General features: G+C 43.0%; 1 protein-coding gene across 2 annotated transcripts in view; it reads right to left on the bottom strand.

The window, feature by feature from the left end:
- LOC110497384 (polypeptide N-acetylgalactosaminyltransferase-like 6) overlaps positions 1–21975 on the bottom strand; it is a 231440-nt gene extending 209465 nt beyond the window's left edge. The window contains exons 1-2 of one of the 2 annotated variants that reach the window (XM_021573463.2): positions 21574–21975; positions 20984–21262 (exon numbers count right to left, since the gene is read on the bottom strand). In XM_021573463.2, coding sequence (XP_021429138.1) covers positions 20984–21118 — 135 coding nt within the window. In that variant the 5' untranslated portion in view covers positions 21119–21262; positions 21574–21975. The remainder of the gene's footprint in view (positions 1–20983; positions 21263–21573) is intronic. The other variant, XM_021573464.2, reaches the window with a different exon arrangement.
- Positions 21976–27039: the final 5064 nt, after the last annotated feature.

Genomic DNA, 27039 nt, shown 5'->3' with positions numbered 1-27039 from the left:
AAATTGAAGATGGAATCTAGGTCATAGGGTAGGTATACTTATGATAATGTGTGTAATATAAAGTGCCACGACCGGGAAAAGTGATTCAAATCACACAGGAAACGCATTCATATCGTTCTCAGGCTATTGCATGTGCAGGAGCAGAGAGAGGTTGCTGTCAAACCCATTCCTACCTTATTCACTATGCCTCATAGTGGCTTTCACCAGGAACATATGTCCCAATACATAATATATACCAGATGATTAATACATAAAGCTTTTTGCTGCAGTGCTAGGTGGAGACAGTGAAACAATGACGTCTAATTATTCACTAGTCTGCCAGTGCCCGGATTGTCCTGAATGCCCCGCTACCCTTGAGCCACTACTCAAAGGCTGTGTCCAAATGGCACCATGTTCCCTACATAGTGCACTACTAAGGGGAATAGGATGCCAATTGGGACAGAGCCCGTATCTGTCTATCTCTCAGCAGCTACACATCGCCGGCTTAGAGGTTTACTGTGTTGCATTCAGATACATTGAACTGTTAGAATAAATATGACGTGACTGTGGATCTCATTTTCATCTGATGCCGAACGAGGGGAAAAAACGATTCATGTGTTTTTCAAAACATCATAATGAAGACAGTATAACACTTCAGCGAGTAATTCAGTTGAAAAATAAAGTCACCTCAAAAGTCAACGAAAGAAAATAATACAATTGATACAGTCACTGTGAAATAATTGTTTAAAATTAGCTCTAACTATGACGGACTATAAAAGCTTGAGTGCTCTGCTCAAGCTACTGCACTTAAGCAAAGTGTTCAATGTTCTGCACATTGTGTGAAGCTAGCACATGATATGGCACTTAATGTATATGCATTCATTAGACTATATTCATTAGAGATCACTCTCTTCTACGCAAAGACACATTGTTTACACCGGGCCAAGATGTGTCTTGAAAACACCTCCGGCAGCAAATCCCCCAGTTTGTTCCAGACTTTTGTCAGCAACTCGGCGGATACAGAGATGTCACAGCGAACTGTAATTACATTTCTAATCCCCGAGCTGTGAAGATGAACACTCGTGCCGTCTAAATGAATATAGCTGAGGGGAGAACTCATCCACAAGAGTGCTGTTGCACAAACATCCCGCCAATAAAAGGTCATTTGTTACCCTAACAGATGCACAGGAGAAATGGGCTGAAGGTTCTTCCTTTTTTTTTTTTTGTTGCTTCGCAGCTCCTCTCACGTTTCCCGAGGCGGAAGCAAATTACACACTTAAACAACATTAGAACAAACTAGAAGCAAAGGAAAACAAGAATAATGGTCCTTGTTAGAGATGCTGTGGATTCAGTGCATGTTGACATTTTCACTGATATTACTCCCAGTCATGGTGATGTAGCCTAGCTGCAGTACTGTAAAAGCCCACTTGGCAGATTACATAATACCCCCATCAGAAATGATGCACCAAATGCATACTGATGAAGAAATGATGCTTTGCTTCACTCCTGGAAAATATACTCAGATTCAGCCGTGTAACTAATACCATACATCACTGAATATCTGCATTGGGAGGCACACAGCTACATAGTTTTTAATGGCGCTCCCTCCTTTTGGGGTCGAACCACATCCCAAACAATCCCAAAGTTGTCTTTATTTCTCTGCGTTCCCATTTTTCTGTACATATTATATCTGCAATCTGTCACTTTATAGTGGGATGAGAGGCGTGAGGAGCGAGACGACAGCCAGAGGGCCTGGAGGGACATATCTGTTGTGTCGGAGATCTGTGTTTGTTTTGAGTCTGATGTCATAAGAGAATCAGCCCGGGAGTTTACATGGAACGCCTCTGAAGATACCGGAACACAAATAACATCACAGAGCTAGAGGAAAAACAATGAGTCCCATGTAGACAAATCACTCCGCAAAGTGTCTGGCTGTCACACTAAGGCAGTTGGGATTGAATCAAAGACTCAAAACACGTCAGAAAGACAGGCTGAGATCATAAATCTCCTGATAATAACATACCATTGGTGTACTTGGTCATTTTTCTTACACCTAACTTGATTCAACGGTAAAACATTTTTGACTGTTTCAATACAGTATTTTGGCTTTTGTGTGATGGGGATTTGACATAAAGCACATCTGAGAATAAGGAATGATGAAATAACCTCGCTATCTTGCAGATGTAACATGGAGTGAAGCCATTATGTGGATAATACATTCAGACTCCTACTGTAGCCAAGCCAATGCAGCTGGTCGGCAAATAGAGCCAATACTCCATTTAGGAAATTACATCCATCAAGATTGATCTAACTAGTTGGTGGGGCTTTGAGGACACAATATGGCGTCCAAGAAAATCTTTCATTTCAAAAGCTCTGCTGTCCTATTAGACACAGTGGAAATGGATATTCCTCACATTACACATCAGTCACAGTTTCTCAACTGTTCCCTACAACAATCAGATATCACCTACTGACTGCAGGCAATAACTAGAGAGCCATCATTGGTGACTAAAATGATTAGGCTGCAGCAGAGGTGGGACCAAGTCACTATTATTTGAGTCACAAGCAAGTCTCAAGTCACGAGGAGAACAGGTCGAGTCTCGAGTCAAGTCCATGTCATGCGTTCTAAGAGCAAGTCGAGTTGAGTCGAGTCAAAAGTCAAGTCTCAAGTAAATGCAGTGACTTGTACAACTACAAATCGCTGTCTATTTATTGAGCCTACCAGATAGCATTTTCATTATTTTGTCTACAACACATTTACATTATGTAATAATTGATACATTTCAAGACAATTTTGACATACCAAAAGACCAGCCTATCCTATCCTATCGTTGCTTTGTGCCCCATTGCTGGTGAGCTTGCAAGTAAATGCATTTGTTTTGGAGCTGCATATTTATTTATGGCAATTATCTCTCCCTACAATTTGACATTTGTACTGCAGCCAATCCTATAGCTGTACAGCAAATCAGCAATCTGTTCGCTAGGCTCAGAGGTTCTCAAACTTTTTGACCCGTGACCCCGAAAAAGGTGTGGGTCAAAGGTTGCGACCCCTGCGCATGCTCGTGTGCACACGGAAACACAATCGCTGCGCAAATGTACCCTGTCATTTCAGCCATAAACGGTGATGCATTTTCAAAACGTAAGACACAGAAATAAACTGCATTTTACACCTGCATTTTGAGCTGAAAGTCATTCATCTTAGTCAGTCAATATCAACAAGGGATTACTCTGGAGTCCAGAGCAAGCAGGATCATATGGCCTACCTGTATGCAGTGGGGGTTACTCAGGACCAAATGGAAATCATGATCTGGCTGGAGACTTTCTCTTCCTCACAATTATTAACACATCATTCATTCGCCAGAATATGTTACATCTTCATCCCATAAGTATTGAAGGTAGCGCGATGTTACAGCTATTTTTAGACATATGGCCAGTAACACCACTGAGGTATATGATTATTATCCATTCAAACTATGCCTTTCTAAAATATGAAAATGAGCAATGAAATCACCAGGAAGCCTAATAGTATTGTTCTGGCAAAGATGAGTCCATAGCAGATTGCTAAACTGTATTTTATATGGATAATATGATTCTGTGCCACTAAATGAGTGACAAAACATTCATTTCAAATCAAGATCATTTCAAATTAAAGTCGAGTCCTGAGTTCTGAATCTCCAAGTGCAAGTCACATCTCAAGTTATTTTATTTTCTATCAAGTCTCTAAATATCAATCAACAAACGCCTTTGGATATCAGGGCCAGCACAGCAGCGTTCAGAGCGTGAAACAAAGAGGTAAACATTTCATCTATAAGAGGTGCCGGTACTCAAGCAGTAGAAAATATGAGTTGATGGTACTCCATACTGGCGAGCATCGGCCCAAATCAAGCACTGCTAGTGATTGCCTTCCCCTGCTACTCCTCTGATCTCTTAACTCCAGGTTTCCGGAGGGGGGTCTTGGAAAAAAAAACTTCACTCCCCATCCATCAGCAGGGTGAATCAAAGGTAAAGTTGGCAGATGCAGACAGCCATGGCCCAACATTAATCTTGATGGCAAAGTGTAATTAGGAAGCGGCTGTATGAGCAGACATGATGCCGTAAATAACTCTAAACCAGAGAGGAGCAGAGAGAGGAGAAAGGAGCTTGTCTTTTAATGACCCAAGAGTCACTGTGAACAGCCACATGTCAACAGGACAAGATTCATGGGGTTGGCCGTACTGGCGTAACGCAGTTTCTCTGGACCCCCCGCAAGGTTTGAGTTCGACCCCCCCACATTCCTAAAATAAAAATAAATGTAATGTGTCAGCCAGACAGCCACTCACAAAGTATAGACTACCGATCGCTGTCCGTGGTGCTGAAATTGCGACATGTTTATGCAGCTGCATGCCTATTGAATCGATGATAGGCTTTCTGTGGTGCCAGGGCATGTATAGTTTGCTTTAGCTAATGGGTAAATGTTTATAGGCCTATTTGGTCATCATTTTGTCATGTTAAGCCTAGCATTTCACAAAGCTACATGGTGTCGGAATGCTGCCATTTTTAGACTGCTGGCTGGTGGCAATAATGAAATTCCTCGTTCAGTAATTAAAGTTGGAAAGTCAAACATTGCAGATTGTAAAATACATGTTCAATGCAACAGCATACTAATCAGCTACCAATCCATTTTTTTAAATATAAAACTGTTCTGTGTAGCCTACCTGAACCTGCATGACATGAGCTGTCCTCGCGCTCTCTCCCAGCTTGGATAGAAAGTTGTTGTGCGTAAAACCAGTCTATGAATGCAATATAATACAGTCTGTCCACCAACAAAACATGTGGTCACTAGGGATTGTTTCATTATGCAGTGTACTATCTATAGCTGTATACTGTATTTAACTGCTATTTAGCTGCAGTTTATAAACCTTTTATGAAATGTAAATATCAAATAGCCTAACACTGAGGAAAAAAAGTAGTCAGCTTAAGGATACATTTAGCCACAATTTATTGTTAAACTCAGCCGGTTTTGTCTGGCGATTAGCCTCCACAAATGGGATGAAATAGTCAAGGTAAATTAAATGAAATACAACTTGAGAGACTTCCCTGGTTTCCTGAAGTCCTCCTTTTTTGTATGCAAATGTTTTTACCACAGTCTGTAGGTCCAGGTTGCAGGTCCGACTGCTTCCTCTACTGAGTATTACCAACCCAGACAGTTTTCTGAGACATTGTACATTATATGTCCATTGCGCTGCACACAATTAAATGTAGTCTTGAATGACGCATGCCAAGATACACCAGGGATAAGGGACTGTTGATATTACAACCACACCAAGCTGGTTCACCAACATTTTTTGTTCAAGCCCTCAAGAACTGTTGCCTGCTAAACATGATAATCTGTTTGCATCTGACAATTTATTGGCTGTCCAGTAACCAGACAACCTGTTGAGGCAATTAAGGAGAATGAGAGGCTCAATTAAAGATGTTGCGGAATTGCTGTATTTGAAGCACCACTCCCTTCTGCCACAGCAACATCAGGGAAACTGGGCAATCAGCTTTTGAACACCTGAGGAAGCCCCACTCATTGCACTGGCACCATCGTAGCCTTGACCACGCCATTTGTTCACCGATATCCCCGAATACTTTCAATCAGTTAAACGTTTCCTTTTTCAAGGCCTGAGGCACTTTTTCAGTCACATTCCTGAAGCCCAAGAAACAAACACTTAGCTTCCTAGTACATATGAAAATGAGGTTTCTGAATTCCTTTTTGTGCCACTCTTCCTTGCGGGGCTGTCTGGTATGTCAGTGGTTGACCAGTGGTTGTTACTATGTGTAATAAATAATGAATCCGTTTCGCCAGAAGGAAAACCAACCGTATTTGTTTGTGCTGCTGACTCGGTAACTGTAGTTATATAATCTGAAAACAACAAGAGTGATACAGTCTACCTCAGTCCACCTCAGTCCACCTCAGTCTACCTCAGTCTACCTCAGTCTACCTCAGTCCACCTCAGTCCACCTCAGTCTACCTCAGTCTACCTCAGTCCACCTCAGTCCACCTCAGTCCACCTCAGTCTACCTCAGTCCACCTCAGTCTACCTCAGTCCACCTCAGTCTACCTCAGTCTACCTCAGTCCACCTCAGTCCACCTCAGTCCACCTCAGTCCACCTCAATGGTAGGCAAAGTCACTAGGAGAAAAGTGATTAAGGATGAGCCATAACAAGTTCTCAGTGTGACCAGGAGGGGTGCTGTGAGGGTTTCAGTAAATCCCCTCATCTGTAGAGCGAGAGCCGGCAGGCAGAGCGTGTGTGTGTGTGCGTGTGTGTGTCTGACTGTTAAATCGCCCTGGGAAAGAGCATGAAGTGTGACAGAGTGCATTTTTCTGCTCAAAACAATTTGGAGGGAATCAAAAAGCCTTGGCAGGAGAAACAAACCCCCCACACACACCCACATCTCTCAAATCCCTCACACACACAGACACACAGACACACACATACACACACAACAGTGCCCACCTCGCTCTACTCGTATGTCACAGTTTCTCACAGTGTGGGAGGCAGCACTGTCAGTCTGTCATAACGGCAGCAAACGGTTCCCTCTCCCTGTCGTCACACATACTTCCTCAGCTTTCACACACACACACACACACACACAGGTAGATGTATTTGGCCAGGCCCTGCGTATTACCCCATGGGACAACAGAGGATTCAAGATTCCAAACTTTACAGAATAATATCTGTCCCAGTTGTCCCTGTATACAGGCTGAGTAATAAGTCACTCACTGGCTGCATGGTCCCTCATCAGCACCGACCGGCCCTTTCCTTTCTCATCAGCCTGACCCAGCACTTCTGCAGCACAGCACATGCATCCCTCACCCAGACACATCTCTCTCCTCATAAAAAGATATTGCAGCCACTTCGTGTTTCAGAGAGGCCAGCAATTCACGACACAGGAAGAGAGGAGAGATATGATATATTGACAACACAGGGAACCCAGTTCATAGCCTGGCTAAAACAGCCTGAACGCTGCACTCTCCATTGAGGTGAATGGTGAGTTCAACATTCAGTCTAGTTTAACCAGGCTACACATGATTCCTCACAGTTTTCCTCCATTAGAGAATCAAAAACTGCACCGTGGGCTTTTAATGAGATAGGATAATACAGTGGAATGACTCACAAATATCCTAATAAGCACCAAGGACTTTTCTTGTTAGGGAGACTGCTGGGGTTTTTCATCAGTGCAGTCAGTGAATTAGTAGGAGGAAGAAAGGAGGAAAAAGGAGGGAGGATGATGAAGGGAGTTCATTAAAAGGATAAAAGGATAAAGAGGGAATAGAAAGGAATTTAAATCGATAACCTGAGACCAACTCACAAATAAGCCTTGAGGAATCGGCACAATATTAAAAGGTACTCATCAAGCTCATTCATATTTAAACCTAGGTAAAATATCCTATCCACCGCAGTGATCCAGTTTCAACATCATTTAAATCAGCTCTGGTGTCCTAATACACTGTTGACATTTATATTCCTCACATTACGAATCACTCAGTTTCTCAACGGTTCCCCACAACAATCAGATATCACATCCCGTCCTTCACACAAAGAAAATAACTGACTGCCGTTAATAACTAACAGAGATACCCATCGTTTGTGACTAAAGTGATTAGGCTACAATGATTCACTTGTAAATCATCAGTAACTAGCCTGGAAGCTGTGGAAGATGCTAGTGGCTCTTGGGGAGCAGTCTAACAAGTAGTGTTGTGGTTTAAATTCATGTTGCTTGAAGGCTAAAATAAATCAATGTTTTATTGTGAGCATAGCTGTGCTGTGATTCATTCAACCACTCAATCAGTGTTTCCGAACTGCTGGGTTGATTCTTAGGTGTGTCTGTTGGTTGCACCGAGAAGGACAATAGGCCTTTTCAGAACACGACTGGGTCAACTGTCTGCTTTCAAATGCAGGACACGCCTATTTTTGTCCTTTCCACACATACTGTTGGATACAACGAAAAGGTTACATCTCAATAACACACAGCGGGACACAACGTCTCCCTTTCACTGACTACCACCACACAATGTGTGACATAATGACAGGGGGGGCATCCTTTTCAGAACCATATCGAATTTGACTCCATTTCATACAGTGACGAAAACAAAGGTTGATGTGATTGGAAGACACGGCTGACTGGCAATCTCAGCATGGATCAAGATATAATCATAAATATTGATTTCTGAGAGGAATGTTTGTTGAGAGGTGGTGATTGCAACCAATTATGTTTAAAAATCACATTTTCAACTTGAACAGTCTGATTAGGTCTACAAACTCTTGTTTGAAACGTAAAAGCAAACAGGAAAAAGGAAACAACTTTATTCATCTGTAAGTAAGCCGATCCAACAAGACAATAATTGGAGGAGAAAGCTAGACGGCTAGCCATCAAGTGGAGTGGACAGTCACAGGCATGATCAACCCTTGGGAACCTCTTAATTGAAAAGTAGTTTTTGGATTGCCTTTAATAGATGCAATATAATGACCCTTCAGACTCACGATAATCTCTTACAAACCTCTGCCAAGCCACATTGTTAAACTGCCTGTCTAATTTAACTGTTAGTTATGTTTCACCGATGACAAGTATTACCTTGCGCGGTGGGTTTGAAACGCCTGTAAATCTACGGTGCGACGCCGGTACCGCGGAGGAGAAGAGGGCCATAAAACATAAGAAGCTTTGCTCTCCTTGAATAACAATCACCAGAGTGGAGGAGTCAGTCAGAACTGCCAGTTTAAACAGCCGTAACTCAGCCATATCTGTGCTGAGGGACAGTTGAACAAGCCGGGGACAATTCATGGCCCATCTATGTGATTACACTCATGGTATGTATACCTAGTGTGTAACCCAAATGGCGCCCTATTCCCTATATAGTGCACTACTCTTGACCAGGGCCTATCGGGTATAGGGTGCCATTTGAGGTGCAGCCCTAGTCTAGCGTATGGGAGCATTTGAGACTGATCACACGTTGACATGGATAGACATTCAATGTCCACACTTTCTCACTGATTTAGGTTAGTGCCACCAGGAGAATAAATAGGTGTGAGCTTTATAGGCTCGAATAAGTGTCTATATTTACATCTTACACTGAAAGAGGTTCATGACCATTAAAACAGATTGCACTGCTGTGTAGTGTCTGACAGTACAATGGCAGTGATTACATCGAGCCTATTTCCATTACTCTCAGAAGCATGAGGGAAAAAACGAAGTGCTATGGGAGTGCTTTTAGCTTAATAGAGATGCCCATGTCACAACACTGAGGAGCGTCCAAAATGGCACCCTATTCCCTTCATAGTGCACTACTTCTGAGCAGAACCCTATGGGCCCTGTCAAATGCCATTATGGAAGCAACCTTAATGGTTACGTCTAGATCTCACCTCCCGAGAGCCGGTGGTGGTGAATAAGTTGTTTTATATCACTGTGCAGATAGAGCCAGGCAGTCACTCCATATGAAATGCCCTTTATTCTCAGAAGACACAAAACAGCCTCCCACCACATTCTACCACCTGTCAGCGGCACACAAGGCACATCTGACAAATCAGGTTTAAACGGACCAAGACTAAGGAGAGGATGGAGGTGAAAATGATGTAAAGCTTCATGATACATATCATCAATACACAATGTGGCAAATCCTTGGTCCTGCCAGAAAGCTTATTGGGGAGCTGAGTGGAATGTAGATGATAAGTATGTGAGCAACAACTCAACATCAACACCATCAACACCAAAACGCCAATATTTTTGGAAAAGGATCGGTAATCAAACTCATTGCGATACTGGTGAAAATGATGATAGCAGCATTGATGATACAACACCTCACCAACAACAACAACTTCTATAATGACAGTTCTACCATATAAACACAGAAACACAATCATCTCAGTTCTCTAAAATAGCACAGTAATTACAGAAAAACACTGTTAACGGTGAGGGGAGAAGATAACGAGGTGTCATAAAAACAGAAGGAAACTAAAATGAAGTCGTTAAGGAAGCGAATGATTATAAAATAATATACTGTACTGAGGAAGCTAGGAGTCAATACTTTGAAGCAACACTGACAGGTTTAATTACTACCGGTTTAATTACTAAATGTCTTATGTGTTCCTTCTGTATGGTAATGGGGAAGCCTCTTCCACAGTTGATACGGGGAGAGTTTGATTCAAATTCATATTCAGACGAACGATAACAATACCGGAGATTCATATTCTTATTCATTGTCAAAATATCATGGTCACAATTGAATTCCTACCAACAAGCCAACAAGCTATTACCGCTCACACAATTGAAGTCTTTGCATGTCACACCAAATCGGGTCCCTTCAACAGAGGGTTTTTATGCCTTGTGACAACCACTACAAGACTAATCATGAATGGCCTTTTCAACCTGTTTTGTCCCATCTCACACTGAAAATAGATTCCGTTTCCACAGACGATTTGTGAAATCTTTTTGCGTTTCTTGTTTTTATATAAACCCCATCTCCGTTCCAATATATTTGGTTGATCATTCATCCATGGCCACATTGTCACTCAGCTCTGTATCTGCATTACTGTCATGCATGTCATGGTGACATCATGGTGGGTAGCCTAATTAGAATGACTGCCTTGCTCTTCCAACTGTCACTTTGTCACGAAATGGATACTGACAATAGCAGTCAGTCACTAGGAAATCAACATTCTCTCAGTTGGATCCAGAGGTTAAGGTGCTTCTCAACATTCTTGGGTTATATTCAAGTCCCAATCACACCCCCAACCAAAGTAGGCTACCCCCTCATTTGCAGTGGATCATCAGGCCTACAGTGGCAAGAAAATGTATGTGAACCCTTTGGAATGACCTGTATTTCTGCATAAATTGGTCATCAAATTTGATCTGATCTTCATCCAAGTCACAACAACAGATGACCATAGTGCGCTTAAACTAATGACACACACATGATTGTATATTTATTGTCCATATTGAATACATCATTTAAACACTCACAGTGTAGGTGGGAAAAAGTATGTGAACCCCTAGGCTAATGACTTCTCCAAAAGCTAATTGGGAGTCAGGAGTCTGCTAACCTGGAGTCCAATCAATGAGATGAGATTGGAGATGTTGGTTAGAGCTGCCTTGCCCTATAAAAAAAACTCACAAAATTTGAGATTGCTATTCACAAGCTGCATTGCCTGATGTGAACCATGCCTAGAACAAAAGAGATCTCAGAAGACCTAAGATTAAGAATTGTTGACTTGCATAAAGCTGGAAAGGGTTACAAAAGTATCTCTAAAAGCCTTGATGTTCATCAAATGGAGAAAGTTCAGCACTGTTGCTACTCTCCCTAGGAGTGGCAATCCTGCAAAGATGACTGCAAGTGCACAGCGCAGAATGCTCAATGAGGTTAAGAAGAATCCTAGAGTGTCGGCTAAAAACGTACAGAAATCTCTAGAACATACTAAAATCTCTGTTGACAAGTCTACGATACATAAAACACGAAACAAGAATGGAGTTCATGGAAGGACACTACGGAACAAGCCACTGCTGTCCAAAAAAGAATTGCTGCACGTCTGAAGTTTGCAAAAGTGCACCTGGATGTTCCACAGCGCTACTGGCAAAATATTCTGTGGACAGATGAAACTACAGTTGAGTTGTTTGGAAGGAACACAAAACACTATGTGTGGACAAAAAATGTCACAGCACACCAACACCAAAACCTTCTTCCCAACTGTAAAGTATGGTGGAGGGGCGTCATGGTTTGGGGCTGCTTTGCTGCCTCAGGGCCTGGAAAGCTTGCTATCATCGACGGAAAATTAATTCCCAAGTTTATCAAGACATTTTGCAGGAGAATGTTAGGCTGTCCTCCAATTGAAGCTCAACCGAAGTTGGGTGATGCAACAGGACAACGACCCAAAACACAGAAGTAAATAATCAACAGAACGGCTTCAATAGAAGAAAATACGCCTTCTGGAGTGGCCCAGTCAGAGTCCTGACCTCAACCCGATTTGAGATGCTGTGGCATGACCTCTAGAGAGTAGTTCACACCAGACATCCCAAGAATATAGCTGAACTGAAACAGTGTTGTAAAGAGGAGTTATTATTATTAACCAGTTATTAAATCCAAGGGTTCACATACTTTTTTCCACCCTGCACTATGAATGTTGATGCGGTGTGTTCAATAAAGACATGAAAACGTATAATTGTTTGTGTGTTATTAGTTTAAGCAGACTGTGTTTGTCAAAATGTTGTGACCTAGATGAAGATCAGATCAAATTTTATGACCAATTTATGCAGAAATTCAGATATTTCCAAGTGGTTAACATACTTTTCCTTGCCACTCTATGCTCTTGAGTCTTCCCATTCCCAAGTACCCGGGCTGTGGATAGGCCAGGTACAGTTGAAGTCGGAAGTTTACATACACTTAGGTTGGAGTCATTAAAACTCGTTCTTCAACCACTCCACAAATTTCTGGTTAACAAACTATAGATTTGGCAAGTCGGTTAGGACATCTACTTTGTGCATGACACAAGTCATTTTTCCAACAATTGTTTACAGACAGATTATTTCAGTTATAATTCACTGTATCACAATTCCAGTGGGTCAGACTTTCACATACACTAAGTTGACTGTGCCTTTAAACAGCATGGAAAATTCCAGAAAATGATGTCATGGCTTTAGAAGCTTCTGATAGGCTAATTGACATCATTTGAGTAATTGGAGGTGTACCTTTTGGATGTATTTCAAGGCCTACCTTCAAACTCAGTGCCTCTTTGCTTGACATCATGGGAAAATCAAAAGAAATCAGCCAAGACCTCAGAAAAAAAATTGTAGACTCCACGTACGCAAGTATAAACACCTTGGGACCACGCAGCCTTCATACCTGTCATGCCATGGTCTAAGTATTTTGTGTTTTCTTTATTATTTTGGTCAGGCCAGGGTGTGACATGGGTTATTTATGTGGTGTGTTTTGTCTTGGGGTTTTTGTAGGTCATGGGATTGTGGTTAGTGGGGTTGTCTAGAATAGTCTATGGCTTCCTGGAGTGGTTCTCAATCAGAGGCAGGTGTTTATCGTTGTCTCTGATTGGGAACCATATTTAGGCAGCCATATTCTGAGTGTTTCGTGGGTGATTGTTCCTGTCTCTGTGTTTGTTTGCACCAGATAAGGCTGTTTAGGTTTTCACGTTACATTTATTGTTTTGTATTGTGTTTATCTTTTATTAAATATGTATCGAAATAACCACGCTGCATTTTGGTCCGCCTCTCTTTCGACGGAAGAAAACCTTAACAATACCACTCAGGAAGGAGATGCGTTCTGCCTCCTAGAGATGAACGTACTTTGTTGCAAAACATGCAAATCAATCCCAGAACAACAGCAAAGGACCTTGTGAAGATGCTGGAGAAAACAGGTACAAAAGTATCAATATCCACAGTACAACGAAGCAACTGCACATGGGGACAAAGATTGTACTTTTTTGAGAAATGTCCTCTGGTCTGTGAAACAAAAATAGAACTGTTTGGCCATAATGACCATCGTTATGTTTGGAGGAAAAATTAGGAGGCTTGCAAACCAAAGAACACCATCCCAACCATGAAGCCCTTGAGTGGCAGCATCATGTTGTGGGGGCGCTTTGCTGCAGGAGGGACTGGTGCACTTCACAAAATAGATAGCCACATAATTTTCTGTCCTCATGATGCTATGTGGACGCCCTGTCCTTAGAGATCCTGTTTATGTCTCTATCTTGGTTTGGTCAGGGTGTGAGTTGGGGTGGGTATTCTATATTCTATTATTTGTATTTCTATGTTTTGGCCGGGTGTGGTTCTCAATCAGGGACAGTTGTCTATTGTTGTCTCTGATTGAGAACCATACTTAGGTAGCCCTTTTTTCCACCTGTCTTTGTGGGAAGTTGACTTTTGTTTATGGCACATAGCCTTTAGCTTCACGGTTGTTTTCTCATTTGTTGTTTTGTTGGAGCCATTTTTTATAATAAAATAAAATGTACGCTCACCACGCTGCACATTGGTCCACTCCCTTCAAAAGCAGTGACAGAACTTCTCACCACCAACAACGGACCAAGCAGCGTGGTAAGGAGGAGCAGCATGTTCAGGATTCATGGACTTGGGAGGAGATCCTGGACGGTAAGGGACCCTGGAGGCAGGCTGGGGAGTATCGCCGTCCACGGGAGGAACTGGAGGCAGCAAAAGCAGAGCGGCAGTGTTACGAAGGGCACACGGGGAGTGTGACTGAGTCAGGTTGGAGACCTGAGCCAACTCCCCGTGCTTACCATGGCGAGCGTCGTACTGGTCAGGCACCATGTTATGCGGTGGAGCGCACGTTGTCTCCAGTGCGCGTGCACAGCCCAGTGCGCTACCTTCCAGCTCCCTGAATCGGCCGGGCTAGAGTGGGCATCCAGGTCGGAGGGTGCCAGCTCAGCGCATCAGGCTGCCAGTATGTCTCTACGGCCCAGGATATCCTGCACCGGCTCTGCACACTGTGTCTCTGGTGCGTCTGCACAGCCCAGTGTGTCCTGTGCCTGCGCCCTGTATGTGCCGGGCCAAAGTAACCATCCAGACAGGACGGGTTGTGCAGGCTCCTAGCTCGAGACTTCCAGTGCGCCTTCACGACCCAGTGTATCCGGTGCCTCTGCCAAGGACAGGGCCTCCTGTATGTCTCTCCATCCTGGTGAGCCCTGTGGCAGCTCCACGTACCAGACTGCCCATACATCTTCTCCCTCCAGTGATGATCCATGGCAAGAAGCCCCCAGTGATGATCCATGGCAAGAAGCCCCCAGTGATGATCCATGGCAAGAAGCCCCCAGTGATGATCCATGGCAAGAAGCCCCCAGTGATGATCCATGGCAAGAAGCCCCCAGTGATGATCCATGGCAAGAAGCCCCCAGTGATGATCCATGGCAAGAAGCCCCCAGTGATGATCCATGGCAAGAAGCCTCCAGTGATGATCCATGGCACGAATCCGCCAGTGATGATCCATGGCACGCAGCCTCCAGTGAGGAGTCATGGCACGAAGCCTCCAACGCAGGCCTCCAGTCCGGAGCCTCCAGAGACGTTCTCCAGTCCGGAGCCTCCAGAGACGGCCTCCAGTCCGGAGCCTCCAGAGAAGGCCTCCAGTCCGGAGCCTCCAGAGACGGCCTCCAGTCCGGAGCCTCCAGAGACGGCCTCCAGTCCGGAGCCTCCAGCGACGGCCTCCTGTCCGGAGCCTCCAGCGACGGCCTCCAGTCCGGGATCCGCAGCGAGGGCGCCCAGTCCAGGGACCGCTACGAGGGCGCCCAGTCCGGGGACCGCTACGAGGGTCCCCGCACCAGAGGTGCCACCGCGGATAGATGGCCAACCAGACCCTCCCCTATAGGTTTAGGTTTTGCGGCCAGAGTCCGCATCTTTGGGGGGAGGGGGTACTGTCACGCCCTGACCCTAGAGATCCTGTTTATGTCTCTATTTTGGTTTGGTTAGGGTGTGAGTTGGGGTGGGTATTCTATATTCTATTATTTGTATTTCTATGTTTTGGCCGGGTAGGGTTCTCAATCAAGGACAGCTGTCTATCGTTGTCTCTGATTGAGAACCATACTTAGGTAGCCCTTGTTTCCACCGGTCTTTGTGGGAATTTGACTTTTGTTTATGGCACATAGCCTGTAGCTTCACGGTTGTTTTCTCGTTTGTTGTTTTGTTGGCGTCATTTTTTATAATAAAAAAAAATGTACACTCGCCCCCCTGCACCTTGGTCCACTTCCTTCAACAGCCATGACACAGTATGTACGGTGCGCCATTACTACAAATTAACAGTGCAAAAATGTACAATCTCAGCTACTGTTGCCCTCCATCACTTCCAAATTGTTATTAGGCCTAGCCTGCATTACTCCTGTCTATCACACCTCACTGCTCAGTGTGCCATCATATATCAAAATCTAGCATACTCATCATCCCATGTAAACATCCCATCACAAGTGACAGCTGGTGTGTGTGTGTGTGCACCTGGTATCTAGGGTACAAAACACACCATCAGTACACGCTAGCTGTTTGTTGGCCACTAAATGTACCTGTGAGCTGAGATCAGGACCCTTACCACAAAGCAGTTGCTTATATTGAAATGTATGAACAATGTTACAGAAAAGGCAATAATGTGTCCGATGTGATGCATCACATAAAAGACTGATGGATCATGATGTCCATATACATGAAACTACAGTGCGTTTATAGTGTGAAATACATCATAATGTCAGTAATAATAGGCTAAACATCACCATGGTGACTAGGTTAATAACTAAAATGACAATCTGGTGAGTTTCGTTGGTAATTGGGACCAACAGAAACATCCATCCCCAATGTCAATTATCTCACCCTGACTGCAGACAAAATGGCCCAATCAAGCAGATACAAGCCCAGGCTTCTTTTTCCTTTTATGATTGGCTGGTGTGTGAAACCTCAGCTGTTTTGAGTTTGAGTCAGAGGACAGCTTCCCAAATGCCACCCTATTCCCTATGTAGTGCACTACTTTTGACCAGGGCTATAAAGTAGTACACTATATAGGGAATAGGGTGCAATTTGGGACGCAGACTTTGAGTCAGGGGAGGAAACGGGGTGATTCTGATCTTAGGAACTGTTTCTATTTTTCTGTTGCCTGCCACGGAGGATGAGCCTTTTCCCCCAGAGCATATAATGCTGTCGCTCCCTTCCGTCTTTCAGAGGATTGGCTGGCTGCTCGGTGGCTTTGAATCACGAAATCAGGAAGGAACTCATCAGCTCGCATGTGTTGCTGCTCTGGGACCTACTGATCCCGACTAAAGGGTTCTAGACCTTCTTCTTCTTCTTTTCTTGATTTGCTTTGTTTGTATCAAATGCCAGTAGTATAGGAGCTCAATTTAGAGACTATGACACTATGGAATAAACTAAAGCAAAAGGAATCAATAAGACTTACAAGAAAACCAAAGGACATCACCTTGTTCAGTATAATTGCTGCCAAAAATAGCAACACATGACTAATCTAAAGTTAACACATACCTACTAAGGCTCCTATTTTCTGTGGATAAAAACATTTAATGAAAAGAGAGAACATTGGTCATCGAGTTGCACTGGTTCGAGGGGCTTTGTTCAATCTACTCATTCTTTCTATGAGACAGGCAACCTCGAAATGGAATGTGAGACCATCTCAGCAGGGTGACTCAGTCTGTATCATGTAGAGGTCAGTGGAGAGAGGAGAGGAGAGGACGGTAGGTGTCGTCCCACATAATGACCACCGCCTGATGTTTCTGTCCCTGTCAACCCGGGCCGGAGCTAGAGGGCGACAGGCTGGGTTAGCCTAATGGTGATGAACTGTCAAGGCTTCACAGAGACGGGGCCATGCAGTGCCGAAGGGCAATGTTACGCCATGCGGAAATGCAAATCGCGATCAGGCAAATGAGAAAGAGGCAATGACGAGATGCAATCATAAACCGACTCAGGCAGTTTTCACTGCACCCCCCAGCAGCAGAAATAGATTACAAGATGATAGGCATATTTGAAACAAGCCTCACGGCTAAACAGAGTGCAGTTAGGGCTACATAACATGAAGGGCTGGCAAAGAGCTGTAGGTGTTCAAGGAGATCATCAAGCCACACAAGCTAAAGAGGATTTCGTGCCATGGTACTCCAACCTCATGCTATCATATTCTGAATGTACACATTACTGGAAAGCGATTTCAGTCAATCAGCATTCAGGAACCAAACTACCCTTGTTATAATAAGTCACACTTAGGAGACAGCACAGTGACTTCCACCACAACCTGGGCCCAGCTCCACAAGGGGGCAAAAGGGGGCTTAGCCCCTCAGTTTTAGGTTTATGTCCCTATATAAAAAAGTTACAATTATTGAGGGAGAGGTTGGTGCAAAATGTGAATCTCCGCTGTGCTGTCAGTAGTTAGGTATGACTCCTTTGGTTTCCATAAAAAGCGGGAAAAAACACTTCTCATCTATGGTAGGCTAAGTGAATAACGTGATACGCTTCTGCCTGTAATATTTGATTTAGAATTATAAGGGCGGGGTCAAGTTTACCGTTGAAGCTGCTTCACTCAACTCAGCCTCACACCCCACCACCACAGAGTTTAGTTAGCGTCTTAGCTAGCTGTAAAAAGCGTAAGTAGCCTATTAGCCTATTTAGCTAGCTGGAACCAGCTAATCTGCCACTGCCACGGTGGATAGCAGAAATTGGCTTAGCTAAAGTATCCAAACACAGCCAATGGAGAAGGGGACACCTGGCTACTGTGTCAGTGGCTGTTAAATGTTGTGACAGCATCGTGAAGTTCCTCTCTGACATCGAATGCATGCGTTCCTACAACACAGAAGTAAGATCTTTACACTGGAGTCAAAGTGGTCCGCAGTGCGTTGGAGTGCTGAGGTGTGACAAGCCAGGGTGTGACAGCGAGTTCGAAGCCATTTGTGGACAGTTCAGTGCCAGTGGCACTGACGCACCACAAGCTCCAAGCAATTATGACAAAGTTATGTAAGTACAAATCTCATCGCAATATGTGATAGACAGTACAGTAGGCCAGTAGGACAAAGGAGAAGAGACTGAGTGTAAAAGACTGTTCTTGGATGCTGTCATCGGTGAAATGTCAGTACGATTCAGCAAACGCAACATCCAACTGGTGGAGACCCTGTTTACCCTTGAGAACCATGTCTTTCTAGGCGGGAAAAAGGTGAAACCACTGCTGGATCTAACCAAAACAGATTTGGTGGAACCTGAGTTTAGTGTTGCGCGCCAGTGTTTGCAGACTGAAATCGCCCGCTCCGGCTCCAATGAGGACAAATGGGCCACACTTGATATCTTGCAACGATTCTCTGGGCCTCTCTCCGCTATGTCGACCATGCTTACTGCACTGACACGTATTGACTTTTGGGGCATCCACAGCTACATGCGAGAACTAATTTTCCACTTTGACAAACGTGTTCACTCAACTAATCCAACTGGCATTTTTTGGGGATCTTACAAGAATATTTCGGGGAGAGTGGAATGATCGATTAATCAGGAAGTTCCACAGAGCATCAAGGAGGCTGCAACTCTTCTGAAAAGGTAAGAAACAATCTAGCTGGTTGATTTTTATCAATGTCTTGGTGGTACAGCCAGTGGCGTACTTTCTGCAAAAACCTATGGTATGGAATGGCAAAATGACTTCCTTAGCCAGGCTATAGGCCTTTAAGTTTGTAGGGCGCTGTCCATGGTGCTGATAGAGCGCAGCTGAGATTTTGCACCAACCTGCCACTTCTTGGTCAAAAGCACTCAATGTTCTCGACATTTTAACTTTTATGTTTATTGCGGTATAGCGTGATATAAGCAGAATTCAATATTATTCTAATGCAAGAACCCAAATGACACCCCTGGGTATAGCTACATATCAGTATGTTTTATCATAGAAATAGATACATTCTAGTATGGCTTTCTTGGTAGCCTATTCGTTTTCGTGGTTGTAAACTGTGCGTATTGGAAATGCATTTATGGTAGCCTGGCATTGCTTAATCGATTATGTGGATCGAATTTGATCCACAGAAGTGTATTGTACCATATCACAACGTGTTGCTGAACTCATGAGCGCCATGACTTTCCATGTTTGAACCGGGCCTACAGGCCTGTTTGTTTGGCAAGACAGCGGTGCATGGCTGCATCTCACTGAAGTAGGCTGTAGGCTGTGTTTTGTTTTCTATTTGCTTTTTGTTTACTGTGCTTGTTTACTGTTAATGTAACTAGCCTAAATATAGATTTTGTCATGCCTTTATTGATTTGACATTTTGTTTACTAGGCATACTTGTTATCGCTGTTTTGTTCTGTTCACATTCATTTGTTCACATTGTCTGTATTCTAAGCCAAACTACTATTCAAGGCATACTTGTTATCGCTGTTTTGTTCTGTTCACATTCATTTGTTCACATTGTCTGTATTCTAAGCCAAACTACTATTCAAACTACTATTTTTGTTTGCCTGCATTAATAACTAGGTTGCTACTTTCAGCATTTAGTTTGCATTCTTTTAGTAAGACGGCTGTGTGTACAGCTGCATTCACATAGGCTGTTTGTAATAGGTGAATTACCCTATCTATCTTGTAGCCTATATTCATTACCAAAACGGCATCGCTTTAGTGTGTAGAGCATTGTCCTTTGTGCTGATAGAGTGCACACCAACCTGCCACTTCAAAAGCACTCAATGGTCATGGAGTCTCGGCATTTGAACTTTATGTTTATTGTGGTGTGGCGTGATATAAGCAGAATTTAATATCATTCAAATGTAATTACACCCCAAAATTGTGCCCCCTTCGCCGATTTCAACTGCCCCCTTAGTCGCTTTATCCTGGTGCCGGGCCTGCCACAATCACAACAAAGGTTGACATGTGATCATGTTTGAGGGACATTGGCCTGGATGCAAAATAACTTGGGTACAATTTAAACCAGGAACTAAATGTACTCTTACACAGAGGTGACTCTCGATTGCTTGCCTGCAGCACCTGTTAAAGTATAATGTATGCATGCATACACATCTTTCACCCAAGGAAATGTATAAAAGCATTAATATTTTTTTTTTGCATTTAATGGTTAGAATTAGGCTACCATCAGGCTATATTAACCAAATACTATATATGGTTGTATGTTCTACCCGATAGGCCAAATTTTCTGCACCCAACTGGTGCCCCACACCCATCTAAATCAGTCCTTCAGAGGGGAAGAATGAAAATCAGCAGTGCCACTGGGCTTCAAGGTCCAGATTTAAATTTTCCTAGTGTAAAGTTGATGAAAAGATGCATGATATGTGGGCCCAACTGATGATGTGATCATGATGATTGATGAGCCTTCCTAACTGACACTGTTGCTCAAGCCATGAATACGCAGGTTGTTGCCAAAATACTTTCCCCACCAACTCACAATTACTTTACATGAACTTAAAAATTATCAACTTTGTAGCTCCAGTTAGTTACTGTAGGCTACACCAGTTTGAAATGCGACGAATTTGGTGCTTAAAAAGTGGCAAAGCCAAAGTAACTTGACCTTAACCTACCTGTTCGCCGGCCTCGTGCGACTTCATCAGGTGTTTCTCCCGGTATAAAGACCACAGTCCGACGTTTGGCAGAAATATCAAAGCCACCATGAATACGAAGGCCATTTGCAACACTCGCTTCTGTCTCCTCTTCATCGTGGACACCCAAGTAAGAAGATATAATCCCAATATCTAAAAACTACGGAGTCCGTTCTTCTTGGCTCGTGCCACTCCGGTTGAAATATTATTTGTTGGTCGGTGGCAAACCACCTTCTGCGGGAGCTGTTGACAAACGTTCACCTAAAACAAAAAATAAAATGTATCAGCATGTAGACCTCTTACTGACATTTTGCCTAATCGCAAATGCAGAGGACTGAGAAGCCACCATTCCACTAATTTAAACATTTTGCTGCACATAAAAAAACCACTACCAGTCTAACAGTAGGCTATTCTCTCATAGTTAACAATCATTAAACTACATGTGTCACTAAATTCAAACCAGAGATGATGACGATAGTGACACCTTTCAGTTTCAAATAAATAAAGGTGACCCTACTACTTACAGCGCAAATGGTTAAACAGACAGCACTAAACACATCACAATGACTTACTGGCGGTGCGTATTTGCATGTTGCCTCATTTACCGTGATTGTTTAGGTCCTTTTCGGTCGCATTTTTGTTATAAATCAAGACAAAAATAGAAGCGCCAGAACAGCTATATCTCCCACGATGCGCACGTGAGGGAATTTCGAGTCCGTCTCGCGCTCTTCATGAATCAGAAAATCCCTCACGAGCTGCATTTCTCCCACATCTGCGCAGAAATTGTGTTCTACCCCTCCTTCTTTCACAATGTTGCTCCTCAATACCGGGTTTTAGATATTGCGGTTAAGAACCACGTGCACTGCGCATTAATGTGGGAACATTCCTACGGCTTGGCGATCCCTTCAAAGGCGAGAGCGAAGTGTGGGAAAGGGACAAGGAGCGCCAACGCGACCACATAGCAGTGAATCCGACAGCACTTTGGCACGAAACAGCGGACGAGAGAACAAAGCGCAGTGATGCATTGGACGGCTGCCTGATGCACTTTGGATAGATAGCCTAACAATTGCGCAGTCTGGCATTCAAATGAATGTGTTGATGAAATTCAGAATCTAATCATGTGCACTGTACTGATAGTGAATATTGATAGAGAGGCAGAAATGTCATCACCTGTCACTATAGGAGTAATCAATTGCAGATGATGAACATGTTCTTTTATATTGAGGTAGACATACACTATCAGTCAAAAGTTTTAGGACACCTACTCATTCAAGGGTTTTTCTTTATTTGGACTATTTTCTACATTGTAGAATAATAGTGAAGACATTAAAACTATGACATAACACATATGGAATCATGTAGTAACCAAAAAAGTGTTAATCAAATGATTCTTTAAAGTAGCCACCCTATGCCTTGATGACAGCTTTGCACACTCTTGGCATTCTCTCAACCAGCTTCACCTGGAATGCTTTTCCAACAGTCTTGAAGGAGTTCCCACATATGTTGAGGACTTGTTGGCTGGTTTTCCTTCGCTCTGCGGTCCGACTCATCCCAAACATCTACATTTGGTTGAGGTTGGGGGATTGTGGAGGCCAGGTCATCTGATGCAGCACTCCATCGCTCTCCTTCTTAGTCAAATAGCCCTTACACAGCCTGGAGATGTGTTGGGTCATTGTCCTGTTGAAAAACAAATTATAGTCCTTCTAAGCCCAAACCAGATGGGATGGCGTATCGCTGCAGAATGCTGTGGTAGCCATGCTGATTAAGTGTGCCTCGAATTTTCAATAAATCACAGACAGTGTCACCAACAAAGCACCCCCACACCATAACACCTTCTCCTTAATACTTTACGGTGTGAAATACACATGCAGCGATTATCCACTCACCCACTCCGCGTCTCACAGAGACACAGCGGTTGGAACCAAAAATCTCCAATTTGGACTCATCAGACCAAAGGACAGATTTCCATGTCATTGCTCGTGTTTCTTGGCCCAAGCAAGTCTTCTTCTTATTGGTGTCCTTTAGTAGTGGTTTATTTGCAGCAATTTGACCATGAACGCCTGATCCTCCTCTGAAAAGTTGATGTTGAGATGTGTCTGTTACTTGAACTCTGTGATTGGGCTGCAATCTGAGGCTGGTAACTCTAATGAACATATCCTCTGCAGCAGAGGTAACTCTGTGTCTTCCTTTCCTATGGCGGTCGTCATGAGAACCAGTTTCATCATAGCGCTTGATGGTTTTTGCGGCAGCACTTGAAGAAACTTTCAAAGTTCTTGAAATATTCCATGTTGACTGACCTTCATGTCTTAAAGTAATGATGGAATGTCATTTCTCTTTGCTTATTTGACCTGTTCTTGACATAATATAGACTTGGTATTTTACAAAATAGGGCTATCTTCTGTATAACCCCCTACCTTGTCACAACACAACTGATTGGCTCAAATGCATTAAGAAGGAAAGAAATTCCACAAATTAACTTTTAAGAAGGCACACCTGTTGTCTGAAATGCATTCCAGGGGACGACCTCATGAAGCTGGTTTAGAGAATGCCAATAGTGTGTAAAGCTGTCATCAAGGCAAAGGGTGGCTACTTTGAAGAAACTCAAATATAAATATATTTAAATTTGTTTAACACTTTTTGGTTACTACATGAATCCATATGTGTTCTTTCATAGTTTTGATGTCTTCACTATTATTCTACAATGTAGAAAATAGTACAAATAAAGAAAAACCCTTGAATGAGTAGGTGTTCTAAAACTTTTGACCGGTAGTGTAGATTTAAATATAGTACTTATTTTGTCCAAATGTGACATTATTTAGCACATTTATTTTCATAAGATGTGGATTGTGAACTTATCAGCTCAATTTGACCTGTAGTTTTTTGGGGACAGCTGAAATTGACAGCTGAGAACTCTAGAGAACTAGCTAGCTACAGTAGCTACCTTTTGGGACAAGTCATATGCTCCCAGACCGTGTTGGCATGTTCTTCTACCGTACTTTAAATCAACTTTTGAACGTTTGAATCCCATATTTCCCCTTTAATGATCCATTTATGTCACTTACACAGGTCTATGGATTAGCCAACTCTGTGTCTATTAGTAAATATGAAATAGGAGTATTGGCAGAAACCCTGGCCCAGATGTCCATGAAAAATGTTTTTTTCACTTTGAGTTTTTTTATAAGACTAACAATGCAGCATTTTAAAGCAATGCTAATATTGTTGCTGTGTGCTGCTTACCTCGAGAGTGAGAATTGATGTTGCCCATGTCACGTTCTGACCATAGTTCTTTTGTGTTTTCCTTGTTTTGGTGTTGGTCAGGACGTGAGCTGGGTGGGCATTCTATGTTGTGTGTCTAGTTTGTCCGTTTCTATGTATGGCCTGATATGGTTCTCAATCAGAGGCAGGTGTTAGTCATTGTCTCTGATTGGGAACCATATTTAGGTAGCTTGTTTTGTGTTGGGGTTTGTGGGTGGTTGTTTCCTGTCTTTGTGTTCTCTGCACCAGATAGGACTGTTGCGGGTTTTTGCCACGTTTGTTATTTTGTATTTGTGTAGTGTTCACGTTATCGTCTTTCATTAAACACGTTGAACACGAACTACGCTGCATTTTGGTCCTCCTCTCCTTCGATGGAAGAAAACCGTTACAGCCCATCCGTGAATTCAGGAAAAATTCACAACTCCTTTATAAACTTCAGAAACTTGAACCAAACACAGCTCAGATGAAATCAGCTTCAAAATAATAGCATCACTTCATGTTTTCCATGAAATGTTGTTCATGTGCAAGGAGTTGCTTTACAGGAGAGAGGAGATTCTCAGAACTTGCTGAAATATGTATTTACTATTGAATCCTGCTTCATACGTGAAAGCAAGCTAAAGGAGAGGGAGTAAAGATTGTATTGGAATACATGGAGAACAAAGTATTCACCACACTGTATATGTGTGTGCGTGTGTGTCAATATTGAGGTTGTAGCCAATTGAACACAGACCACAACCTCAATAATGCATAGATGCAATGGTACAGCACAGTTATAATTCCCCTGTAGCAGTGCACCGAGGCACGGAGGTCTAGCAGATTATGTTTTCTGTCTCCATGGCTACCAATAGAGGGGTGTGTGGTTGAGACCATTCGCTGTTAGTACAGACGGAACATCTGCAAGTAATGCACCGAGTTGGTGAGGTCATGTTGGCAAGTGTTTGCATACCCACCCATACACAAGTGTATGAATGATGTGTGCATGAAGCAGGTGGCTCTGTGCACCATAGCACTGTGCCAGTTGAAACATGGCATTTGACCTTCTTCCTCAGCTTTATCATGATCTTCACTGAATGCTATCAAAGTTTGTACCCATTATCACTATCAGACCATGCCAGTCTATCTGAAGTAAACCTTTAACTGTGATTCATTAGGCATGGCACTCGTTAGCCTTGATAATGCAGTAGAACCAACCGGATTGTATTAGGAAAGCTGAGGAAATACACGGAGGAAAGATCTGAGAGCTACAGCAACAGCAGAGCGCGCTTAACAAGCACTCCAGATGTGTAGCTAACCTCTATACAGCCATGGTTGTTAGGCTCTATTGACTTAAGCCCTGAAGTTCTGCTAGTGTTGGGACTTTGGGATTACAATTCTTACTAACAAGATTGTATCAAGAAAGAAGGAGAAAAATATGTTGCTTCCAGTCAGTGTCAGAAGGCCTATAGCTATACTGTGCCCCCTCCACTATTTCCCATCTTCTTTCCATTTTAGTTTGTGAAAGCTGCAGAGAGCGAGGGAGAGGATCCAGCCAACAGTCAATTGGTCAGATAAGGAGATTTTCCATTTTAACTCACATAGTTCCATTTTTAGAATGATTAAAAAAATGATACAAAATGCCATGACATTTTAACAATGAAAGATACACGGCAAATTTGTTTGCAGCTTCTTATGAGGTATAATTAACTAGACATTCTGCTTATGTCACAATGTCAAATCAAGTATAGGATCAATTATTTCAGAATACACAGAGAGGGAGACACTATAGGCAATGAATAATACTGTTTTTTTCTTTTCTTCTTCTCTCTTCCTTCCTTTCTTTCGCTCTCTCTCTCTCTCTCTCTCTCTCTCTCTCTCTCTCTCTCTCTCTCTCTCTCTCTCTCTCTCTCCCCCAAAGAAACAAGGTTTTCCATTATAAATGAGTGGTTTGGTATGTTTTCAAAGCAGAAAAACACTGCAGCTAGAACATTTTTGGTTCAAGACCTTGGACAGCACTCAATACCAGAGCTCCAGCAGCCTACAGTCTGGCGTCTAGAGTTCCAGGACCTTGGACAGCACTCACTACCAGAGCTCCAGCAGCCTGGCGTTGAGTTCCAGGACTGTGGACGTAACATGGGCTGCTGTGCTTTCATAACCACAAGGAAAACAATCAACTTGACCCCGGTACAACTACCACTTAGCGGTAAAGTGTAGAATCTTAATTTGATCACTCTTTTTGTTGCTGGGAATTTTCCTGCACGGCAGGAAATGCAAACTTGTGTATTTGAGTTTTAAAAAGGCTTCTAAAGTTTGTCACTTTGAAATGTCAGACTTGATTTTCCCTAATGAAAAATGGATCAACCCATACATAAATGTCCATGAATTATAATCCACATAATAATTCACATTTCCTGTTGCTGCAGGATTATTTTCCTGCTGTAGCAAACGCTCAAATTAAGATCCTACATCTGTAACTAGGGCACTGAGTTTCTTCCTGGTCAGTTGACATGGTCAAGGAAAAACTCCAGGCCTTACTTTTAATGCCTGTTATGAGAGCAACACCACACTTAGAACGCATCTTATGATAGCAACACTAAGCAACCATCCAATACCACAGCAAGTGCAATACCACTGTGTCACAATCCCCTTTCTATTTATTATAGTGATTTTCGACAGAGAACCCAGGCTACATATCCCATTATCACCATGATGGTTTTCATTAGACAGGTAAGATCAGGGGACATAGGTGAAGCATGTAATAGCCAAGGAAAAGACTCCCCAGGTGACTTTTAGCGTCAGACCCTTGG

The sequence above is a fragment of the Oncorhynchus mykiss genome, chromosome 19 (genome assembly GCF_013265735.2).
Source record: "Oncorhynchus mykiss isolate Arlee chromosome 19, USDA_OmykA_1.1, whole genome shotgun sequence".
NCBI classification, from domain to species: domain Eukaryota; kingdom Metazoa; phylum Chordata; class Actinopteri; order Salmoniformes; family Salmonidae; genus Oncorhynchus; species Oncorhynchus mykiss.
This window is presented reverse-complemented; position numbering and strand designations above follow the sequence as displayed.